Consider the following 23781-nt stretch of genomic DNA (forward strand, 5'->3'; position numbering starts at 1 on the left):
TACAAAGTGTGATCCATTAGGAGATTCCTCAACCTAGCATCGCCAAACAAGAGTGCATGGACATAGAAAATATGCCTCAAAATTGGATGACCCCCATTCAGTACCTTGCTAGCAACAGCTTACCAACGGATTCAACTTTGACAAAGAAGATTAGAATGCATGCAACAAAGTATCTCCTTCTCGGCAAAGACTTGTACAGAAGAGGAATTTCAACACCTATGCTTAAATGTCTTGACGATGACCAAGCTAGCTATTTCATGAGGGAGATTCACGAAGGTATCTGTGGTACCCATTCGGGTCGACAAACCATGGCAACAAAAATACTCAGAGCCGGGTACTATTAGCCGACACTCGCCCAAGATTTTCACATGTTTGTAAAGAAATGCATCCCTTGTCAACAACACGGTCCTCACTTACACCAACATACCGACACCCTCTGCTCTATTAGCTCTCCTTGGCCCTTTGCTATTTGGGGTATAGACCTCCTCGGCCCTTTTCCCTTGGCAAAAGGGCAGTGTAAGTTCCTCATTGTCGCTGTGGATTACTTCACTAAGTGGATTAAAGCCGAGCCCCTTGCTACCATCACGACTAATAATGTTCAAAAGTTCACTTGAAAAAACATCATTACATGTTTCGGTCTCCCTCATGCGTTAGTTACAGATAATGGGCTGCAATTTACAGATCTACAGTTCAACGAATTTTTAGAAGGGCTTCACATCAAACATAGGGTCACGTCTGTCAAATATCCTCAAACTAATGGCCAAGTCGAGGCTGTAAACAAAGTCATCTTACGTGAGTTAAAAAGAAGGTTGGGGTTGGCAAAAGGAGAATGGGCAGAGAAGCTACCCGAGGTACTATGGGCTTATCGGTGCACGCCACAAACCATCATAAAGGAGACTCCTTTTCGATTTACCTATGGTACTGATGCCATGGTGTCGGTAGAGATTGGAGAACCTTCATTTCAAAGGGAGAACTTTGAGGATTCGACCAATAACGAATCTTTAGCCGTCAATTTGAATTTGATAGATGAAGTACGTGGCCAAGTAGCAATTATGACCGAGGCTAGCAGAAGAATGATGGCAAGAAAGTTTAACTCCAAAATCAACCGAAGACAATTTTATGAGAATGACTTGGTATGGCGAGTAACCGAAGATGCACGACGAGAAGGGAAGTTGGCAGCTAACTGGGAAGGACGTTTTCGGGTATCGGCAAGATTAGACAATAGAGCATACAAGTTGGAGATATTGGAAGGAAAGCTTATACCAAAAAATGTTACACACTTGAAGCATTACTTTAGTTAAAGGCTTGTAATTTGTAATCGGTGTACTCTTTTCCTCGCCCAGGTTTTGTCCTCTTAAAAGAAAGTGAAAAAGGGGCTTTCCTGGGAAGGTTTTTAACGAGGCACCTTATCAAAAAAAAAAATCCTTCTCAGTTATGAATTTAATGCGTCAAGATTTCTTTCAAGCAATTCATTTGAATTATTTAATTTCCATCCCGAGTACCCCTACTCGGTCAAGGATGAATTATTATTTAAATTCCCTCCAGAGTACCCCTACTCGGCCAAGGATGAATCATTATTTAAATTCCCTCCCGAGTACCCCTACTTGGTTAAGGATGAATCATTATTAAAATTCTCTCCCAAGTGTTACTTGGCTAAGGTTGAATTAATTAAATTCCCTCCCGAGTACCCCTACTCAGCCAAGGATGAAACAATTATTACAAATTCCGTTCCAAGTACTTCTAATTGGCTAAGGTTAAGGATAAATCATTATTAAAATTCTCTCCCAAGTGTTACTTGGCTAAGTTTGAATTAATTAAATTCCCTCCCGAGTACCCCTGCTAGGTCAAGGATGAATTAAATTGTCAATTCCCTCCTGAGTACACCTGCTCGACCAAGGATGAATCAATTATCATTAAGGTCGAATTCATTAATTCCGTCATGAGTACCCTTACTCGAGCAAGAAATGAAACGAACAGAAGTATTTGGCTTAGTTGTTTAAAGAGAATTTGGAAGAAAACAAGAAAGAATTGAACTTGTATTTCGCTTGGAAGGATTACATAATTTGGGCACTATCGGCCCATGAATATAAAAGAAAATCCAAAAACTATTAATTTCCCTCCTCTCCAACACCTGGACCGGGGCGTTAGGACTGGGTGCATCAGTACCAGGGGTTTCAGCATTGTTATCTATTTCAACTCGGGAAGGGGCTTTGGCGTCAGGTTCCAAATCATCATCCACATCATTATATGGTAAAAACCTACCACCAAAAAAATCTTTGGTAAGATCGAAATGGAAGTTAGCCGGTACTTGGCAGAAGCTATAGCATTGGCGAACGGGATGGTTAAAACCCGACTCGTGTTCAATAGCCACTTGGACCGAACACTTGTCGGCAAAGGCCTTCATCTCAGTATCAGCCTTTTGTCTCTCACAAGCCAATGCTTCTTCCATTTCAACAAATTTGGCCCTTAAGGCCTCCTCCAATCCCAAAGATTTTACCCTCAAAACCCCCAATTCTTCCTCCTTAGCCCTCATTGCTTGCTCAGTAGCCTGGAGCCGATTTTCCACTATATGATAGTGTTCTTTATATTGAACAACCTCGGCTTCCAAAGCTTTATTAGTCTCAGCAAGATTTAGCCGAATCTCCTCATTATCCGCTAAAGCTTGTTGAGAGGTGGAGTACTCGTTTTGCACCTTCCTCATCTTAAGTGTCGGCTCCAGTGCTAGTCTTCGGAGCATCATCATGGATCGGATTTGAAACTCCACGTAGTATTTCCAAAGATTCTCGAGGTCTAGGTTGTTGACCGCTTCCTTTCCTGCATCCGAAAGCAAGTCAGGTGCAACTACTCGTCCAGCATACACTCCTAGGACGAGGAAGGTGTCGGATAAGAAGAATGGAGGAATATTTGAAGAGCTGCCAACCCCGGCAATCAAATCACCTTGGGCTTGATTTCACGCCCCCTCTGAACCACTCGGTTTACCTGAGTGGGAATGCTTTCTCTTCTTCTCCCTCTCGGTCTCTTTGTCTTTGCCTTTCTACTTCTCCTTTCCTTTCTCTCTATGCCTCTTGGGCTGATTTTTGGCAATGACAAGGTCTTGGGGAGCAGGACGAGGCCCAATTATCTCTGGCATATGGTCGAGTTGAGGGTTTCAGTGCTCCTCAATGGATATGTTTTCAGGTGCCTTGGACTTCAAGGTTTTACATTATGTTGGTACGTGAACACCGTGTTGAGGCATTAAGCCTACAGTAAAAGCAAAAAGTCAAATCAATACAACTTGATTCAAAAACTAAATCATAAAGACAAAATATACCATCCATGTCTAGACGAGGGTGAGGAGATTTCAACACTAAAAGAATGTGTCGGGCAGGAAGCTCTCGAGGAAGAGACTTCAAATAATCCAAAGTCGATAACTCTTCGGCTGACAATAGGTCCTCAGTGGAAAGGGAAGAGAGGATTATTCTCATTATCAAAGAAAAAGTTTCTACCTTCAAGGTGGACGATTACTTTGAAGTAGCCGGTCTTAAAACCCTTAAAAGATGAAGCATAAGGCTTAAACTCTGGCAATTCTGGTTGCCTTATTAAAGATATCCATCTTGCTAAATCTGATGGACGAGTACTAAAGAAATAAAGAAATAAGCCTACACTAGGTTCTATATAATGAAATTTACAAAGTACTCTAAATGCTTGGATAGTCGCCCACCCATTCGGATGGAGTTGTGTTGGCGCTACATTTAAAACCCTCAGTACTCCCATTTGGAAGTTGTCAAAAGGCAACTTTATTCCTAGTTCCCTAAACATATACTCGTACACAAAGAAGGTGTTGGCCATTCCGGCACCCCCCAGAAAAACAAATTCAGGGTTCCCGGTTTCATCTCCTTGGCAAGGGTCAATGGATATAGGGTAGGGATCGGAAGGTTCCCATAATGAAATTTCACAATGGTCCACGAAAGATTGAAGACTCCTATTTTTTTTAAACTGAGAGAAGTAGGGCCACTTCACCATGTACCCACTCGTATCCATGAACTATACAAGGAGGGAATACTAGTCTTTCCCTAAGAGGGCTCATGCTCGGTAGGGGCTCAGCAGAATCAGAATTAGTTGACTCAGATGATTCGGCTTCGACGCTACATTCTCCAAAGTCGGTCTCCACTTCTTCATTCACATTACTCGGTCTTGAGGAGAATTTAACCCCCCCTTCGGTTCCCTCAACATTATGACCATTGACACTAGTCAGCCTAGATGAGTCCGACAACGAGTCTTCCTATTCCAAGGATTCGGCCATAACAAAATAAGGAAGGGAAAGAGAAAGCTAAACGTACCTCACAGGTAGTCAGTTCGGAAGAAAGATAAAATTTGAATACCCTTCGGTTTGGAGCAATAATATGTACTCCTCGGCTCAGAGAAAAAGTGGAGAACAAAATACCTGGACCACCATGTATTTATAGGATTTATGGTCCTCAGATGTGAAGAGTCATACCCCTTCCTGACCGACAGATCCCTTCTAGATCAAACGGTTGAGATCGAGCACCCTTTCGTTTCGTACACACACATCGAGGAAACCCTAAAAAACCTGAAGTTCTAGAATAATCTTTTTTCATTATTTATTTATTTTTATGATTTTTTATTTTCTTATTGTTTACTTCTTTGGTCTATATCACTTTTTTGAAAAAACTGAATCCTCCTTCGGTATGCATTCCAACCTACCAAAAGATTTCATATTTCTTGACCGAATACCCTATTCGGCTAAATTACACTCCTAAAGACCGAATACCTTCCTTGGTCTTCCTTACCACCTACCAAACTGAGTATCCCCTCGTCTGCATGTGCTTAATACTTGTATCTTTTTAGCCCTTACATCGTACCTCTTCGGGCTTGGGGGGCTAGTGTACTGGACAAAGAACTGCTCGGTTCTACATATAAGAAAAGGAAACCAAGTACCTATTCGGCCCAGTCTGGCCGGATACCTTGGTATCAAGATTAAGAGGTAATTAACTCGATTAAGGTTAATAATTAGAGTATTATCTACTTTAAGCAAAAAGGCCAAAATTAAGGCTGACTCATCAAGCCCATTAGCCCATAATAAAGCCTATAAAAAGAATGTAGGAAGTACAGGTAAAAGGTTGACTTTTTATTATTAAATACCATTTATTACTTAGAACCGAATCCTGACTTCAGCATCGGAGTGCCTTTTGCAGGTACCCTCCCCACGTCAGCGATAGTCAGAAGGACGTTATTGTTTCAGAGTAGAGACTTGAAGACTAATATTTCTCTAACAGGAACACTTTTCATTTAAAAATTTAATTTTGTCATTATCAAGTTAGATATTCATTAAATTATAAACTTAAACACAACTTAGTTAAAATTAACATCATCAATGTAAGATATAGTTAAAATATTATTAACAGTAGTTACCTACTTAAAAAGAATTAACTTGTAACAGATATAAAACATATTAAACATATATGAAAAAAAATTTATTGGCCAAATTCAAAATACAATAATTAAAGGACCAATCTACTAAATTATAATTTTTAAACAAAAATTTTAATGTGTTTTTAGACACATTACATGGACACACATTAAAAAAAAAGATTAAATTTTACTTTTCATTTTTTAAAGTTAGGTGAAATTTAGTCTTTTATGTTTGATTTAAATTTCACTTAGTTCCTTTAATTTTTCAATTCAAGTTAGTCCTCTAAATTTTTTTTTCTAAAATTTTCTTCTAACTCTACTCCATCTTTCAATTTTTAATTATTTAGAGGATGTTTTAATGTTTGATATATATATGCGTTAACAATAAAGATGATTAACAATGAAAATAATAAATATATAAAATTTGATGAAAAATGATGATTTGACAATGATCATTAAATATATTAAAACAGAGAAAAAGAAAAAATAAATTAGTTGATAATAAATTACCATGATTAAATAATTTTTAATATTGATTTGAAAGTTTTAGATGATAATTTTAAAATTAAAATACATAAAAATTGTAAAATAAGAAAAAATGTTGTTCAAGAAGAGAGTGATTTGAAATTTTTGATTAAATTAAAAGACAAAATAATGTTAAATGATTATTTTATTTGAAAATAATAACTTATTGGTAACTAAATCAAAAAAATTGAAAGATTAAAGTGAAACTTAAATTTAGATGTTTAAATTGAATAAAAAAGAAGAAGAAGAAACACATACAATTTCGGTTAAGCCAAAAGGATGAAAAATTTAATTTAACTGTAAAAAATTAATTCTTCATCTTGTAATTTGGAAAACTTATAGAAATAATGAAGAGAATTTATAACTACTGTATCTTCCTACATATTTTATTAGTTACATATATACATGTATTTATTATTTTAAAAATATAAAATATATTATTATTATTATTTGTTTAATTAGTAGAAAGATTAGAAAAATAAAAATTATGAGAAATTGATGGATAGATAAAACATGTGATATATTGAGGTAGAAGAAATCTGTGTTTATAACACACCTACCATTTTTTAATCCCTACCAATTGAATTACTGAACTACCATAATGTCAATTATCAAAGGGTCCCATATATGAAATCTATTTCAAAATATGAAATCATTTATCTGACCACCCAACAACTTGTCGAGTAATTAGATGGATTTAATCTTGAAACTTTAGTTTAATTGAATGAGTAAAGGATAAGTGTAAGCCAAAACTAATGCACTTAATGTGCATTAAGTGTTATTACTATGTTGTTAATTATTACAACAATTAATTATTAATTTTAATAACGTGTTAGAATATAATTTTTTGGCCTAATGCATACAAATTAAGTGTAACACATTTAATAAATTGACATCTATAGCATTTGCAACAGCAAAGAAACTTCGTATAATTACATATCATTTTAGAAAAACCGTAATGCTTTATAGGACATTAATTTTCTATGAATAAAATACGAATTCACGTGTTTATTTACTGTTTCATTTCATACGAATTTGTACAAAAATTATTTTGTGGTTTAAAACTCAACAATTCAACCCAATACCAAGCCATCACATGCTCATTGAAAGTACTTCTGGCAACGAGCACAATACCATGCCACCAAATGGTCAAATGGAAAACAACTTTTATTATTTAGTAGTTTTGAAAGATTGTTAAAAAATTAAAGAAAAATATATTAATAATAATTTTAACAATGATTTTAGTTTTAATATCTTAATCAGTACCTTAGTACTAATTAAAATTTGCCGATAAAAATTAATCTAATATTTATAGGATGTGGACAAGACGGCAGATTTAATGGGAGGAAAATAATTGAAAGTGAAAGATCCATACGCGTGTTTAACCTATTTTGAAAAAGTGATTCTTAAAAATAAAAATAAAATGCATGTCATACATCAAGGTTAATTAACCTTTTGAGGGAGAAAGTTAGAATAATGATAAGTCTCATATTTATAGATTACCAACAGTTTTAAAATATAAAAGAAGATAACTTTAAGTTTGACATTTAAAGTTAAGCTTAATTTATCTTCTAATTTTGAATTGGAACTTCACTACGTAATGCCCCAAATTTTTGTAGCGAGAGGGCCCTAGGCATGAGACATGAAACTATGTCTTTCTTACTGTAGCGAATAGATTCACGCTGTAGCGAGAAGGCACTAGGAGAGAAGAATGAAACTGTCGCCTTGTCGCTGTAGTGAGAGGTCTCTTGCTGTAGAGACAAAGCTATAGTTTGGGCTGCATTTCAAGGTGCAGTCTCGCTGTAGCGAGATTCTGTAGAAACTAGAGTGCAGTTTTGTTTGAGTTTTTCGCTGTAGCGAGGGAGGGTGTCGCTACAGCGAGGTCCTGCAGCGAGAGTGTCGTGACTAGAAGAGGATTTAAAGGGGTTAAGGTTTGAGGAAGCTTCATTTTCCACTTTCCCTTCGAGATTTCTTTGATTCCCTTACTCCCAAACTCTATTCCACTTATTAAATTGCCTTTAAAGCCATTCCAGAACTAGATTTAAAGTTGAATTCGTGTGGAGAAAGCTTGGAGGTAAGTTTTAATGGTTAAGTTTCAGTTTTTCATCCCCATTCTCTGATTTCTCAATTTCTTTGAGTTCTAATGGGATTTCTCCATGTATTTAGATCAAAAGTTTGTGTGAGGAGCCTTCTTATTGCTGATTTTTTGTGTGGGTCTTTATTTGAGGTAATGGGGGACTTTACCGTATCTCATTTTACTTGAAAACCTATTTATTTGCTATGATTTTGTAATGTGATTGAGATTAAATTTATAAAATTGTGTATTTTGATGGATAATGTGTAGTGGGTGCGACTTGATAATGTAAAAGCTAATTATGAGTGAATTTCTAGGGGGAATTGATGTTAAATGTGATGAGTAGAATGGTTGAGCCCAATATAGGTTAATAGGTGTGTTTGTGTGTCCTTGAATTATGTAAAAGGACAAGTGTGTCGCGTATGGTAGATTAATGTGGGCCTGTGGGCCTTATACTGTGAATGAGTGTGAGCACTTGTGCTGTGTGTGCGAATAATGTGGGCCTAGGTGCCGTGAAATAATGACTATGGATATTGTGCCGTGTGCTATGAATGAATATATGTGTGGTTGAAATGTGTGTGTGAATGGGGCATATTGAATGCCGTTGTAATGATGTTGTAAATGGTTCAACGATACACTAGAGGTGTGGAAGATGAGGATGGTAGAAATACCTTGGGGAAGAGAGAGTGGTGGTGACACCAACAAAGAGCGTGGGTGCACCACGGGCCACACACTCTTCTCCTGACTAGACCTCTGATCACTAGCTTTGCTAAGTAACACGTGACTGTCCATATGGTATCCATGAGGCGGGAGTAACCGACGATCATTCATGGTGTGAAACTGTGATCACAGTGCCACAGTGAGCGTGGCTAGGTGTAGTAAGCACACGTGTGTGAAATATTGGTGCAATGAGTGCACCAGTTATGTTTTAAATTTGAATAAATGATGAATGATGATTGTGGCTGATATTGAGATGCTTGTCTTGTAATGCATGGTTTAAATATGTCAGTAAATGTGTAGTATTTAAGGTGAGTCTCTATGTTTGTGTGTGTTGGATAATGTGGAGTATTCACCCTTATATTCATTTTTCAGGTAATTAAGACGATCAACACCAGGTTCAATGAAGGGATGGATGGAACTGCTATAGGGCTTAGGATATTATTTTAAAAATGTTGTATTTGAAATGGTCCTGTAGCAGTTAATTTATATAAACTTGTAACCCTTTCCTCCATTTTGAAATATTTTGTGAAACCATATGATGAGAATTTTATTTAAATAAAAAATTTTAATATCTTTATTTTTGCAAAATTTATTATTTGAAAATTAAATTAAGGTGTACAATTTTGGTATTAGAGCAGTTCATCCAAACCAGACTTGGGTAACGGGCTGAAGTGTCCAAGCTAAGTGTTGATTGTTTTGTTTGCCTGAATTATAAATGTATTATTGATCTGATGTGTTGGAATGTGTCTGCTAAATTATTGTAGCAATAAATTGAACTTGGCTGGTAAAGGTAGAGGTAAAGTAGAGGAGCTAGAGGTTCTAATGACCTCATGGAACGCATGACTCAAATTCTGGAGACCTTGGTACATAACCAAGGCAGAGAGCCGATTGAGTACTGAGAATTGTCTGCCTTCACTAGGCACAATCCTCTAAAGTTTGAAGGAGGATTCAACCCCGAGGGAGCTCAAAGGTGGTTGGCAAATATTGAGAAGGTTTTCAATGCAATGGGGTGCTGTGAGGAGCATAAGGTGAGCTATGCCACCTACTTGCTGTGTGGGGAAGTGGAAGACTGGTGGAGGTTTGCCAGTCAGACATTGCCACAAGAGGGTGACTACATTCAGTGGGAGACCTTCAAGGCAATTTTCCTAGGGAATTACTTTCTCCGGGATCTGGGGAAGCAGAAAGCCCATGAATTCCTTGAACTGAAGCAAGGAAGCATGATAGTGGGAGAATATGCAGCAAAGTTCCAAGAGCTGATGAAGTACTGGCCTCACTACCAACATGGGTATGGTGAGGAGGACTTGTGTGCTCAGTTTGAGCAAGGGCTGAGGCCAAACATCCGAGCTGCAGTTAGTGTGTTCCAGTTAATAGACTTGCCTATTCTGGTGAGCAAGAGTAGAATCTTTGAAGCTAACTCAAAGGGAAAGACAGTGGACACTGGGGGAGCCGGGCCAGTGAGACAAGATAGAACACCCCATAGATTCTCCAAAGGGCTGTATTTGGGTTCTAGTCGTTCACATTCCAGAGGGACTTCATCTCAGGAGAGGAGCAGTGATACCGGTTCTGGCTCTGGTTCAGGAACGGGCTCTTTTAAAGGACCGCTTAAATGCTTAAGGTGTGGAGGACCACACATGGTGAAGGACTGCCTATAGCCACAGATTACTTGTAATAATTGTGGGAAGTCGGGGCACACTGCCAATGTGTGTTGGGCCACTAAGAGGAGTGGCAGTTCAAGTACAGCTCAAAGGCCAGAATCAAGAAGGAACACGAGGCCGAGAAGCATTCCTAGTAGGGTCTTTACTATGAGCGGGGCAGAGGCTTCACAATCTGAAGAGCTGATCCGAGGTAAATGTGTAATTAAGGGCCGATTATTGGATGTGCTATTTTATTCGGGTGCTACACACTCTTTTATATCTGTGGATTGTGTGAAGAGTCTGAACTTGTATGTGACTGAACTGCCTTGTAATGTTGTGGTAACTAGCCCAACAGGTAAACCGATTATGATGTCATGGGTGTGTTTGGGGTGTTCAACGATGGTGCACGGTAAGGAATTTAAGGTGGATCTATTGTTGTATTATTAGAGACAACTTCAAACACTTTTGGAGATAATTTTTGTATTATCTCATTAAACTCTTTTTCTGAGTTGGTAGCATGAAGATTGGCCATTAATCTAGTTTTTTGTGCTATAAATTATTCTTGATTACTTTTTTCGAATATAATGGAGCTTTTTGTGGGATACTTATAACCTAGAATCAAAGGTCATTTTTGTGATGGATTTTTCCCTTGAGATTGCAACCATTAATCTATTTTTTGGCGGCTTAAAAGATCAAGATTAAATTTAGCCCACCATTTTATCTTTACAACTCATGATAATAATTGTATACTTTTGTGCTTATGAAGTATAGCAGAATCATATTCCCACATTGTTATCCACTTTATTCCAAGACTAGCAACAAAAGATTAAAGTTAATATTCTGGAAGTAAGTTTGTAGTTTGATTAAAATATTGTAATGCTGTTTTAGCTGGTCCAGGAAATATTGATATTTCTCCCCCACAGTCATGGTACCAGTGATGAAACCATTTAGGGAATTTGGAAGAAATTCCTTTTTTAAACCAGATAAACCCAGAATGGGTTGCTGGTCTAAGATACATCATAATCTTTCAAGCTTATGTAACACTTTAAATTTAATTTCAATTAAATAATAATTTTGCAAATTCAAATAACCAATTTTTGTAAGATATTTCAAAATAAGAGAAGGGTTATAAATTAATATCAAATAACTGTTACAGGACTAGTTCAATTACAACATTTTTCAAAATAAAATCTAGGTCCTATAGTAGTCCATCCGTCCCTTCACTGAACCTGGTGCTGATCGTCTTGATTACCTAAAAAATAAATGTAAGGGTGAGTACTCTGCACTACTCAAAACACAACAAGCATAGAGTTTCACCTTGCCTCTATTTTACTCAAAAATAAACATAAATAGCATTTCATACATTTCAATTTAACTCAACACCAATGCAATAATCAATCATGCACACTCGTGCGCTCAAGGCGGGCCGCCACGCTTATCGTGGCACTATGATAACAGATTTTCACTATGAATGGTTGTCAATTACCCCCGCCTCACGGATACCACGTGGGCAATCACGGGTCACTCAGCAAAGGTAATGATCAGAGGTCTAGTCAGGAAGAGAGTGTGTGGCTCGTGGTGCACCCGTTCCACAGTCAGTGTCACCACCACTCTCTCCTCCCCAAGGTATTTCTACCGTCCTCATCTTCCACACCCCTAGTGTATCGCTGAACCATCCATAGCACATTATAACGGTGCTAACACGCCTCATTCACGCATATATTTCATTCACATACGCAATATTCATGCTCACACACGGCACATAGCCTATATTCAATTCATATTACACGACACATAGCCCACATTTTTTCCACAATATACGGCACATAGCCTTCATTTGTTCACAATAACATTAATTTACCAATCAATGACATTCTATCACACACAATCACCCCCACAGGGCCTAACTATTCCAGCACAAATCACATTGCACATCAATTTCTATCAAACACACAATTCATTATCTCTATCTCAGCCACATTGCATTATTCATTGAAACACACAAGAATTTCAATACATTGAGATAGGGTACAGTCCCCCTTAGCTCAGATCAAAGTCCCACACGCTAAATCCACCAAGAAGTGCTCCCCCTCACAGATTTCGTCCTAAACACATGGAGAAACTCCATGAGAACCCCGAGAAACCACGAAAATAGAGAAAAGGGTGAAAAATCGAAACCCTAACCATTAAAACTCACCTCCAAGCGTTCCCCACTTAAATCTAACCTTCAATCTAGCTCACAAACGGCTTTGGAGGCAATATAATCGGTAGAATAGGGTTTGGGAGTGAAGGGATCAGAGGAATTTCGAAGGAGAAGGGAGAAATGAAATCTCCCCGATCCCTAATCCCTTTAAATCCTCTCTAGTCGCAACACTCTCGCTGCAGCGAGGCATCTCTCGCTGCAACGCGCCCTCTGTCGCTACAGCGAAAATCTCAGATGAAACTGCACTCTGGTTTTTGTAGAATCTCGCTACACCGAGACTCTCTCACTATAGCGAGACATGTGAGAAGGCGACAGTTTCACCCTTTCCTTCCAGAGCCCTCTCGCTACAGCGAAAGTCTTCTCGCTACCGCAAGAGCTCTCTGCACTAGGCACTTAGCCTATTTTCAGCCCAACCAGTCCAATCCAATCAATCATACCTCCACACATACATACATACAAACATATACACACACACACACACACATATATTCATACTCATTACACAGAAAAACACCATCACTACACATTCGATGCAAATTTACAACATTCATTTACACTTATACACACACACACACACACACACACACACACACATATATATATATACACATTTAGATTTATATAAATAACAATAATTAATATTACAAAATTTAGGGCGTTACAACTCTCCCCTCCTTTAACTAACCTCGCACATAAATTACCTTCACCAATGATATCTCTTTACCCCTTAGCTGTTTAACACGGTGATTTGCAATCCTCACCGGGTATACATCATACGACAAGTCTTCTCTTACTTGAACCGGGTCAAGATCAATCACATGGGAAGAATCCAGCACATATTGCCTAAGCTGTGACACATGGAACACTAGATGTAGATTCAAGAGATTAAGAGGCAGCGGGATCCGATATGCAGCAGGACCAATTCTACTTAGCACTTTGAACGGCCCAATAAACTTAGGAGATAGCTTCCGAGACTTCAGAAACACATGGTCACCCACCTGAAACTACAACGGCTTCCTCCTTTTGTCATGATAACTCTTTTGGTGATCTTGGGCAGCCTTCATGTTATCTCTAATCATTTTGATCTGCTCATTCTGCCTTTGGATCATACCTAGCGCACACAGAGTCACTTCTGTGGTTTCATACCAACACAACGGAGTTCTACACCTCCGCCCATTCAAGGCCTCAAACGGTGTCATTCCAATACTAGCATGGTAACTGTTGTTGAACGTGAATTCTACCAGAGGCAAGCACTCTTCCCAAGTTCCCTCATGCTCAAGATTTTTATACTAGAATAAGGGTTGCCCTCATTCTTATACTGTCAAGATTTTTAATATCTTGAATTTTGAGAATACAATTTCTTGCATCTTTAGATCTGTGAGATGTGTTAATTTGATAGATTGGGTGTTTACCAGAATTAGTTCATAAAACTCTCTTCTTTGTTGTGAAGATGATGGTATAAAATGACATCCTAGAAGGAATTTTTTTTTGGCAATTTCATTTCTTGGTGTGGAGAACCATTCTAGTTCTATTGGTATGAATGGAATACACCCGTCTTTTTCATGATAAAGTTTTATATGTTCAATTTCAAAATCAAAGTTAGATAGTAAAGCTTGTTATCTGGCAAAAATATGCTTTGAAATCAAGTTTTAACATCTTTTTGTAATACTTGTGGATTTTCTTTGCAATCAATTTTTATCAAAAAAATTTGTTAAAAAGATCATCTTGAAATTTTTGTAAAAAAAGTACTATAGATAATATTTCTTTTTTAACTATACAATATTTTTTTGTGCAGGATGTCATATCCTTAAATGGTATCTAACTATTTGTTCTTTAGTACTTTTAGGCAATAGTTGTTTTAATATACCCTCATATCCTAAATCAGAAGTGTTTGTTTCTACTATTCAGAGGCTTTAGGATGTAAAATACCTAACATGGAAGAGTTTTGACTAGAGTTTTTATTTTTTTTAACTATGGTTGTTATTTCTTCAACCCATGGCAGTGGATTCTTTCTTAGTCTTTTATATAGTGGGGCACATATTGTTCTGATATTTGAAATAAAGTATGATATATAATTTAGGCATCCTAAGAATATTTGTAATTAAGTTTTTTTTTATTTGGTTTGAAAATTTATTAGCAAATTCTAATGATCTTTGCCTACGTGTTATAGTATCTTGATATATTTTAAATCTAAACAATCTAATTTTTTTCTTGAAATATCTTCATTTTCTTAGCTGAAACTACTAATCCATTTTCTTTTGTTAAATTTATAAATTTATTTAAATGTTGAATATGTTGTTATATTCCTTTTGAAAATATTAATACATCGTCAAGATATACTATTGATAATTCCATATAAGGATAAAAGATATTATTCATAATTTCTTGAAACTTACTAGAAACATGTTTTAAACCTTGAGGCATTACATTCCATCTGTATTGTCCAAAGGAAACTGCAAATGCAGTTTTATATCTATCTTCTTTTTTTTACTAATATTTGATAATATCCTGATTTTGTATCAAACTTTGAAAATATTTTTACATTTATTAATCTTTTAATTAAATCTAGTTTATTAGGTATATGGTATCTAATCTATTTTAAAACTTTATTTAATGGTTTATAATTAATTACTAATCTTAAGGCTCTTTTTTATGGTTTTGAAGCCTTATTAACATAGAATCTCGTACAACTCCAAAGAGACTTAGATGGTCTAATCAATCCTATGTTTAAATAGTCTTCTAATTCTGATTTACAATATTGTAATTGTTTTTTATTCATTTGTATAAGTCTTTTTTTTTGTTAGAATATCTTTTTTATTAAAATATTCTTCATAAGATAAACTTATTTTATATTGTTTTCTAGAATGAAAAGAAATTGGGTTTGTATCATAGATCTCTTTTTCTATTCTTTCTTCAAAAATTTTAATTAATTTTTATATCTTTAGATTTTTAAGTTGTTGTTCTATTTTTTTATAACTTATTTCTTCATTAATCATTTTAATTTGGTTTTGTTTCACTCTATTAAATTTAGTTTAGATATTGAGGCTTCTTGTAATAAATTTAATTCTCTAATTCTAGGAGCTTGTAAAATTTAAATTCTATTAATTTTCCTTCTACGACATTACTTATAATTGCTTCATCACTTATATTACATGGATATAACGTTAAAAAAGGTGTTCCTAGTATCATTTGGTTTGTCATATTTTTAACTAATATAAAAGTAGTTGTAAAATATTTTGTTTTACAAATTTTTTCTTTTGATAATTTATATTGTATATAGATTTTAGATCATTTGCCGAAGATAACTTTTCTGTTGTCTTTTCATAATATTTGGTAAGAATTAACTCTTTTTGTATGCAACTAATACATGCTCCTGAGTCTATTAAAGTTATTATGTTAAACTTTTATTTTTCTACTATTAAAGTAACTTCACACCATCACTTATGTATTGTCACTAATGATAGTAATTCGATGTTAAATATTTTTGGTTCTTTTTCAGTATTACTAGTTTGTCCTTCTATAAAAAAATTCCTCTAATTCTAATATTTTAAATTCTAGAATTGATTGATTTTATTTTAGTTAATTTATTTCTCTTTCTAAATTTTTTATTTCTTCTTGTAAATCTTTCATGGTTATGCTAGCAATTGGTTGTTTAAATTTTTCATAAACATCTTTTATTTCTATGGGTCTTATTTCTACATGTTTTTCCTTCTTTTTTTTTGGTAACTAAATCACTTAGTATTTTTAATAAATTTATTTATTAATGGGCCATCTTTTAATTCTTCTATTAGTGTTGTTAAAGCTTGTGTTTGATCCCTAGACAATACATTTACTTGAGGATTTGTACAATCTTGACAATTATATAATCCTGGGCTTAAGCAAAAGTTTTTGTTTTCTTCTTTAGATTCTTTAAAGGTATAGTCTAATTGATAGATTTCATTTTCTATTGTATTTTCTTCATTAGAGGTTTTATTTTTAGATTCCTTTGGTTATGAATTTATTAATATAGTTGTTAAGACTTGTCTTAGTTCTTCACTTTCCAATGAGTTAATTTTCTTTTCTATTTTACATTTATCAGCTCTATGTCCATGTTTATCGCATTTCCAACATGTTCCTTTAAATTTATTTTTTTCATAAGTTTTATTTGTTTTTGACTTATTTATTTTTTGATTATTAATTTCCTAATTATTTTTAAAATTTTTCTTGTACTTTCTTTATCCATAATTAGAAGTGTTTTGGGTTTTTGTATGTTTTTTAATTTGTTTTTTATTTTTTCTACTAGGGTCTTGTATTGATTCCATACCATTGTTCACAAAAAGTTCCTAATTCTCTTCTATCATTTAATTTTTCTTTTCTCATTTGGTTTTGTAATTTTGTGTCATTACAGACTCTCAATCTTGTATTTACTATTACATTATGTATTTGTCCAAAAGTTAGTTCTTCATAATTTATTTTTCCTTCTAATTTTGCTTCTAAATTTTATAATACTTTTCTAGAAAAAAAGGGTTGGTAATGCAACTATGAATCTTTCTTTTCAATAAGGTGCTGCTGCATATTCTTTAATCATTACTTTAGAAAAGAACATATCTTTATACCATTGATAATCTGACGTAGTTGGATACCTTAAGTTTGCTAATTGTATTTTTGTCCTTTCTTTAAATAATGTAGATCTCTTATAAAGTTTTGTATTATAGAATATATTAAAGTTACTGTTGTGTCTTGTTCATTGTTTTCTTGTTTAACATGTGATAATATGAATTATTTAATAGCAAGGGTTACATGGTGGTCGTACCATCCTCTTAATTGTCAACTGAAGCCTTGTGTTAAACCTTTAGCAGCTGCTTTATCTGATAGTTTTTTTAAGTTTGTAGGTAGTTGCGTTAAATCTAATATTGTCTGTTCACTTAACCTATCTAAATTGCATTCTACTATTTCATTACCGCCATATGAGTTTTGCACAAAATTTGATCTTTGTTCTAATAATACATCTGGTAATAATGGTCTATTATAATAAGTATTTTTGAATAATAATTATTATTAGATTTTATTTTGTTTACTTTTGGAATAATTTCTATAGTATTTATAGAGGGTTTTTTTATGCTTAATCTTGCCACTCTTTCTTTTATTTTTGAAAACCTTGATAAAATCTAATTTTTTATTTCTTGATTATATTCTGCATCTATTTATGATTTTATCTATTTTTTTTAATCTATTATAAAAGGTTCTTCTTTTGTTAAAGTATTTAATACTTGAGATGTTGTAGGACTATAATTACCATCACTATTGTTTTCCTGTAAAACAAATTCATATACTAGTATTGATATTCTTGACCTAGTAGTACTGTCTATTCCCTCTTAAATCTATATTTATAGTAGAATTATCTATTGAATGTCTCGAAGATTCTCTTATTGTATGTGAATTTTGTATTTTTTATTGTGGAAGATCTATTCATTCTAAGCCTTATTTTTTCATTAGATTCTTATATAATATCTCTAATTTCAGTATTGTATACTTTTTTATATTCTCTCTGTTCTTATAGAATCCATTCCTCAAGGACGGTTAATTCATCATGTCTTAACTTTTTAGGTACTTGTACCATACTTCTATCTAAAATGGCTTGTATTACAATAGTTTCATAATTATGTGTTTCTCTTCTCGCTTGAAATCCATAATTTACTTTGGTAATCTTGTAATATATTCTATAAATTAAATAAAATGGATCATAAGAATTGTCAACTATATTGTCTGATGATTTTATAAGTATTCTAATAGCTTTTGCAGTATTTTCATTATTTAAACTCAGAGAAATTAGGAAAGCAATTAAAGAAAGTAAGTCCATCTTGTAGATTTACTTTCAAAGTGGCTATTATAGAATCTTTTTTTTTTAAATAATTTTATCTCTTAATAATATTAATACGGGTAAATCTACCCCCATTCTATAGTTTGGTTTTACTGCTAACTGAATTAATCCTAAATGGATAAAATTAAATCCATCTTTTTTTTATGCTTTTGTAATAGTTAATCTTCTAATAGTTGAATATCTTTTTTACTTTGAGTTCCTGTGTAAGATTATATTCTATTATGTGTATTTGTTCACTATTATTAAATTATCAAAAATATTTTTGTTGATAAACATCTTTTTCTTTAATAATTGGGATTGAGTAATTATGTAAAGATTTTTCAATATCATTTATTGTAATTTGTTGGGGTATTGTTCTTGATGTTGAGCCTCCGTCCTCATACATTTCTTTCTTGACTATTTGACTATTTTGTCCTAAGTTTAATTTATTCATGGTTCTTAGTAAATTAGTCATTTTAAATATTATTCTCCTAGGGTGACGGGAACACCCTAGCTGATCAACGGTTTCACAGCCATACACAGGACTTACTACGAGACCACTATCAGGACTTACCAACGCCTAAATAGTTCTCATTACTACACCTGAGTCTAATACTTAAAAACAATTTTGATGTGGAGCCACTATATATATTTTTTTTTTCTTTTCATGTACAATATTTTAGTTCAGTAAATTTATACTCTGATGAAAGATCTTTACGGGAAGTACAACAGTTCTTTTTTTTTTTTTTAATGAAGCTACAACAGTAAGTCCCATTGGTTAAGGGTAATAAGGCTGATTCGTCGATATATTATTCAAAAGAAATGATAGAATATAAGAATATGGTGGCTATAGTAAAGATACTTCTATGCTTGTAAATTTTTTAAAAAAATGTCCACAAATAACCAGATATAGATGAAAAAGTTATAGATAATCTCACAGATAATCTCGAGGTTGGATCAAAGTAAAATAGTAATAGAAAGAAAAAGGAGGCAGTAGTAAGACTACTTAATAGCAAATAAAGGAACGTAAAATGTAGGAAATAAAAGGCAGAAACTTAAAACATAAGAAACTAGAACAAAGGTAGAACTAGTACAGAATCAGTGGAGGGAGAAGAGAAGAAAGCTGGACGATGATAATCTGAGCAGAACCAACTTAGAGAGAGAAGGGAGAAATAAGATATAGAAAATATTTAAGGTTTATTAAAACTTAGAAAGAAAAGCTTACAAGAATATCTCGTAGAACTTCTCTCTCTAAAACGTGTAAATGAAAGGGTACAATATGGTCAAGGACTCCTTATAGAGAATTCTTAAGATTACTGTTTCTATAGTTCTGGTTAATTAACAAGAACTATTTCTATTGTGTCTATTACAAATTTTTTAGATCTATACCAAAACAATCATCTTCATTTTGATAAAGATCTTCTGGTTCTTTCTTTGATGGTTTTGCTTCTTCTTTTTGGAGGAAATATAGAAATTCTTTTAAGTTGTTCTTCAAATTATCTTTTGAATTATATACTGCTAGAAAGGCTACAATTTGATATTTTTGATTGAGAAATTGTGAGGTATCTGGATCAGATATTTTGAGAAATTGGGGATTTACGCAAAACCAGTTGTTTACACCAAGCACTCTAGCATGGGATGTATCAAATTGGTTCCACCATTTAATAAAAGAATGTCTTTATTTTTTGTTTTACTATATCTGTACTGTCATGAGAATACCTAAGATAAACCAAAAATATAAAAATATCTGAGTTCTGCTTGAATTCTTGATTCACGAGCATATCTTTTCTTAAAGTGATCATATCCTTCTTTTACCTGCGAAGGAAAGATTGCTTCTATAGGACCAAAGAAGTCTCACCATTGGAAAAGCCAATTTGAAAATTTATAATTTACATAAGTTTGATTTTCTTAAAACAAATCAACCAAGAATGTCAATTGACTTTGTTTTGCTACCAAAATACTCTGGTCCAAGCATTTATGTAATCCCAGTAATTATATCCTGCTGAGTCGAACAATTGAGAAATTTTTTTAAAAGAATTTAGGTTTTTCCTGAAGTCTTTTAAAGTCTAGACTTTAAGAATTTGGATCGTAGAATGAGTAATTGCATTAGGATCTTTTTTTTTATCCTTATAGTGTTTTAATAGACTGAATCTTAGTTTACAACTATGAATTCATAGAATTGTTTTGTTTTGTTCAAAGCTGTTGGTCTAAAATGAAATTCTAGTGGGAAGACTTTTGCTTTGACTTTATAGAAATTTTTGTTCCAGAATTTTGGTTCCATTTGGATAACTGAGGAAAAATTTCCTTTTGTTATGTAATGGGAAAGGTTTGGTGAAGTATTGATTATTTGTTTTTCTTGTGATAGACTGATGGCCTTACTAGTTTCTCCTGGAAAGCTGATAGTTTTCTGGGGTTGGTTTAAAGATTAAATAATAGTGTTTATGCTTGCTAAATCTAATTCCATTTCATCTTCAGAGACAATATTTGCTTATGACTTCTTTGGTAATTGGCTTAGACTTCCTTGTTGGATAGTTAAGAGGGTACAGATTGGTAAAACATAGTCTGCTTTGGTTTGTTTTGCTGTTTTGGATTGGGAAGAATAATCATTCTTTTTGGATGACTCTATTTTTGGAATCACAAACTGTTGGGTTAATGACTCAACGATCTGGATAGCTTTCTAAGTGGATGACCCAGTCGGAGTGGATGACCCTAAGGATATTGGTTCTGATTCTGTCGAGGTAAACTTTGACTTTAATTTGTTTAGAGTCTAAGCAAGTCTGACTCATCCTCTATCAATCTTACCACCCTTGAAAGGGTTTGTGGCTGCCTTTCTAGCTATATTATTTGTCCTGTAAATATTCACGAGTAAGGTCGTCAGGTAGAAAGTTTGAAGTGCCTTTGAGATATTCAATTTCAAAATCAAAAACACTTAAAATTGTTTGTCATCTTGCAAATATTTGTTTAGAAGCAAGATTTTTAACATATTTTTGTATAATTTATAGATTTGTAATCAACTCTAATAAAAAAATGATTTAGTAAAACAATTGCCAAAACTTTTTTTTTTTACAGTTGAATAATTCTGTTATGCCGAATTCCAATGTTTTGATGTATATACAATGATATACTCATGGAAATTGACACTTTGTTTGAAAATACCACCATAACCGATAATAGAAGCATTAGTTTCAACAATTTTGAAAGCTTGAAGAATAGGGAGATAAAGACATTTTATCTCTCTAACTTTGAGTTTGATTTCTTTGACGATGTTGGTATGGATGTCAATCCATGATGAAGGATTTTTCTTAAGCCTATCATGTAAAGGTTTAATAATGTTGTTAAAATGAGGAATGATTTCTCCTACATAATTGAGACATCTTAAAAATCTCTATAACTGATTTTTATCAAGGATTCTATGTAGAAATTAATTAGCAAATTCAATTGATCTGTTAATAGGAATAATTATTCCTCGGTGAATGTTATGATCGAGGAATCTAACATTGGTTTGGAAGAGACTAATTTTTTATCTAGATACAGCAAGACCATTTTGTTTGAACATATTAACAAAAACATTAATGTTTAAAATGTTGATCATTAGGTTTAGAAAAAATTAAGACATCATTTATATAGATAATGACAAATTTTAAGTAGGTATTGAAAATGTCATTCATGATATTTTAAAATTAAATTAAAGAAAACATAGAGAGGTGTAATAGGTAAAACCAAATGCCCTAAACTCATCTTATTCAATTTCAACAAGTACACTTTCGTACGACCAATTGTTACTTAGTAGTTTACCTCAGCAAACTCCAAAAGTTGAGACCATGTGTCCCTAGATATTGCTTTGTTCTGCTGAGCCTAAGTACCATCAAAATTTTAATTTTAAGTTAGAGGAACAAGCATTAGCATAGATATATGATCTACAAGATAAAGTTATCCAAATAAGAAAGGTTCAGACATACTCAAGAAAGCTAAAGGTGCATGTGGACAATAATTGAGTATATTACCTACAAGAACTGGCACTAGTGATCAACCAGTGGCCATTGCTTCTCAGCAAATAATAATTGCCACAAACCAGTAGCTGTATCCAATGCCAGAGATTTTTGACCTGTAAAAGGTAACTTGAATATTATTGTTACATTTTGTTTCTTACATAAAAGAAAAAGGTTTAGGAATTGATCCTATCGTTTGTCAAAGTCATAATAGTGTTGGATTTAGCTGAGTTGGCAAACTATTTGTCACAGCATCATTCCATCTCAGTAAGACATGACAAATCGGTAAAATCTAACACCATTATAACTAGCAAACAAGAACCAATTTGTAAACTCTTTCATGTAGGATTAAAATGAAAATATGATATCAGGTGTAGGGACCAAATTTTTATTTTAACCAAAAAATCATATACTGGAAGCAGAAAATCTGCAGGGGAAAAATAGAAGATAGCCTACCAATCAATTAGTTCACAGCATCTTGAATCTCAAGACAAAAAAGTACTGTCACTAAATGTACTGCACAGCGGAAAATAGTCCAAAAAATCCAAACAAGAGAAACGTGAAAAATCAATATTTAAGAATAACTCCAATCTAGTAATCAGAAAATCAAATTATGGTTAGACCGTTAGTTTCCCAAGATCTTCCCTGTTCCATCACAGTGGGAGCAATTGTATCTTAAGTAAGAACTAGTAGGTTATGGCCATGGGTTGTCACTTACTACAATGCATATTAGTTAAATTACATTACAGAGGAGGCAAGGAGACCAACTGAACAAGTAGACATCAATGCATACATTCTCCTTCGCCCAGCCAAAAGCAAAGTTATATTTCTCACGGAACTTATCTGGACAATCAGAAACAGTGAATATATTTCAGGGAGCTTTTTCAACAATTGTTGGAGTTCATTTCTAGTGACAAATGAATTATAAATAGTATGATTGAAACTTGTTTCGAGCAGTGATCTGAATATTATTGTCCGTGCGTTCATCTTTCAGTTCAGACCGCATATATGGTATCTTTTCACGGAACTTTTCAAGCGAATCAATCCTGCCATAATTTCACGAAGGTAAGAATGTTATATTTATCAAAAACTTTTACAAATTGACGTAAATGTTTCATAAACTGTTGATGGATACTGTCATTCATAAAGCTAAGCATTTTAACACGTCTAAAAAATGTGGACAAAGTGTCGGAGCAATAAAATCTGAAGGAGGATTTGTATGGTAGTTCCCACTGCCTTAAGAGTTGTGTGGTTGATAATACTCATTTGTGCTATCCTTAAAAATACATTCCTTTTATTTGTTAAATTATTCAATGCTTTTTTCATGTTTTTAGAAGTTTTAGAAGTACATAGATTAGTGAACTGCTATTTAACAAAATTAAATA

The 23781-nt window shown here is 33.8% G+C and overlaps 1 protein-coding gene across 1 annotated transcript; it reads left to right on the top strand.

Moving 5' to 3' along the window:
• Window positions 1-9735: 9735 nt before the first annotated feature.
• On the top strand, window positions 9736-10383 carry LOC113855574. Its single transcript, XM_027487210.1, has one exon. The coding sequence runs from the start codon at window positions 9736-9738 to the stop codon at window positions 10381-10383; it is 648 nt and encodes a 215-aa protein (XP_027343011.1).
• The last annotated feature ends 13398 nt before the right edge of the window (window positions 10384-23781 follow it).

Source organism: Abrus precatorius, unplaced genomic scaffold, assembly GCF_003935025.1.
Source record: "Abrus precatorius isolate BTA unplaced genomic scaffold, Abrus_2018 Scaffold11, whole genome shotgun sequence".
Classification (NCBI taxonomy): Eukaryota; Viridiplantae; Streptophyta; class Magnoliopsida; order Fabales; family Fabaceae; genus Abrus; species Abrus precatorius.

Bases quoted from the DNA above. Each gene is read 5' to 3' on its own strand.
- LOC113855574 (XM_027487210.1), top strand. From the start codon at position 9,736: ATGGGGTGCTGTGAGGAGCATAAGGTGAGCTATGCCACCTACTTGCTG.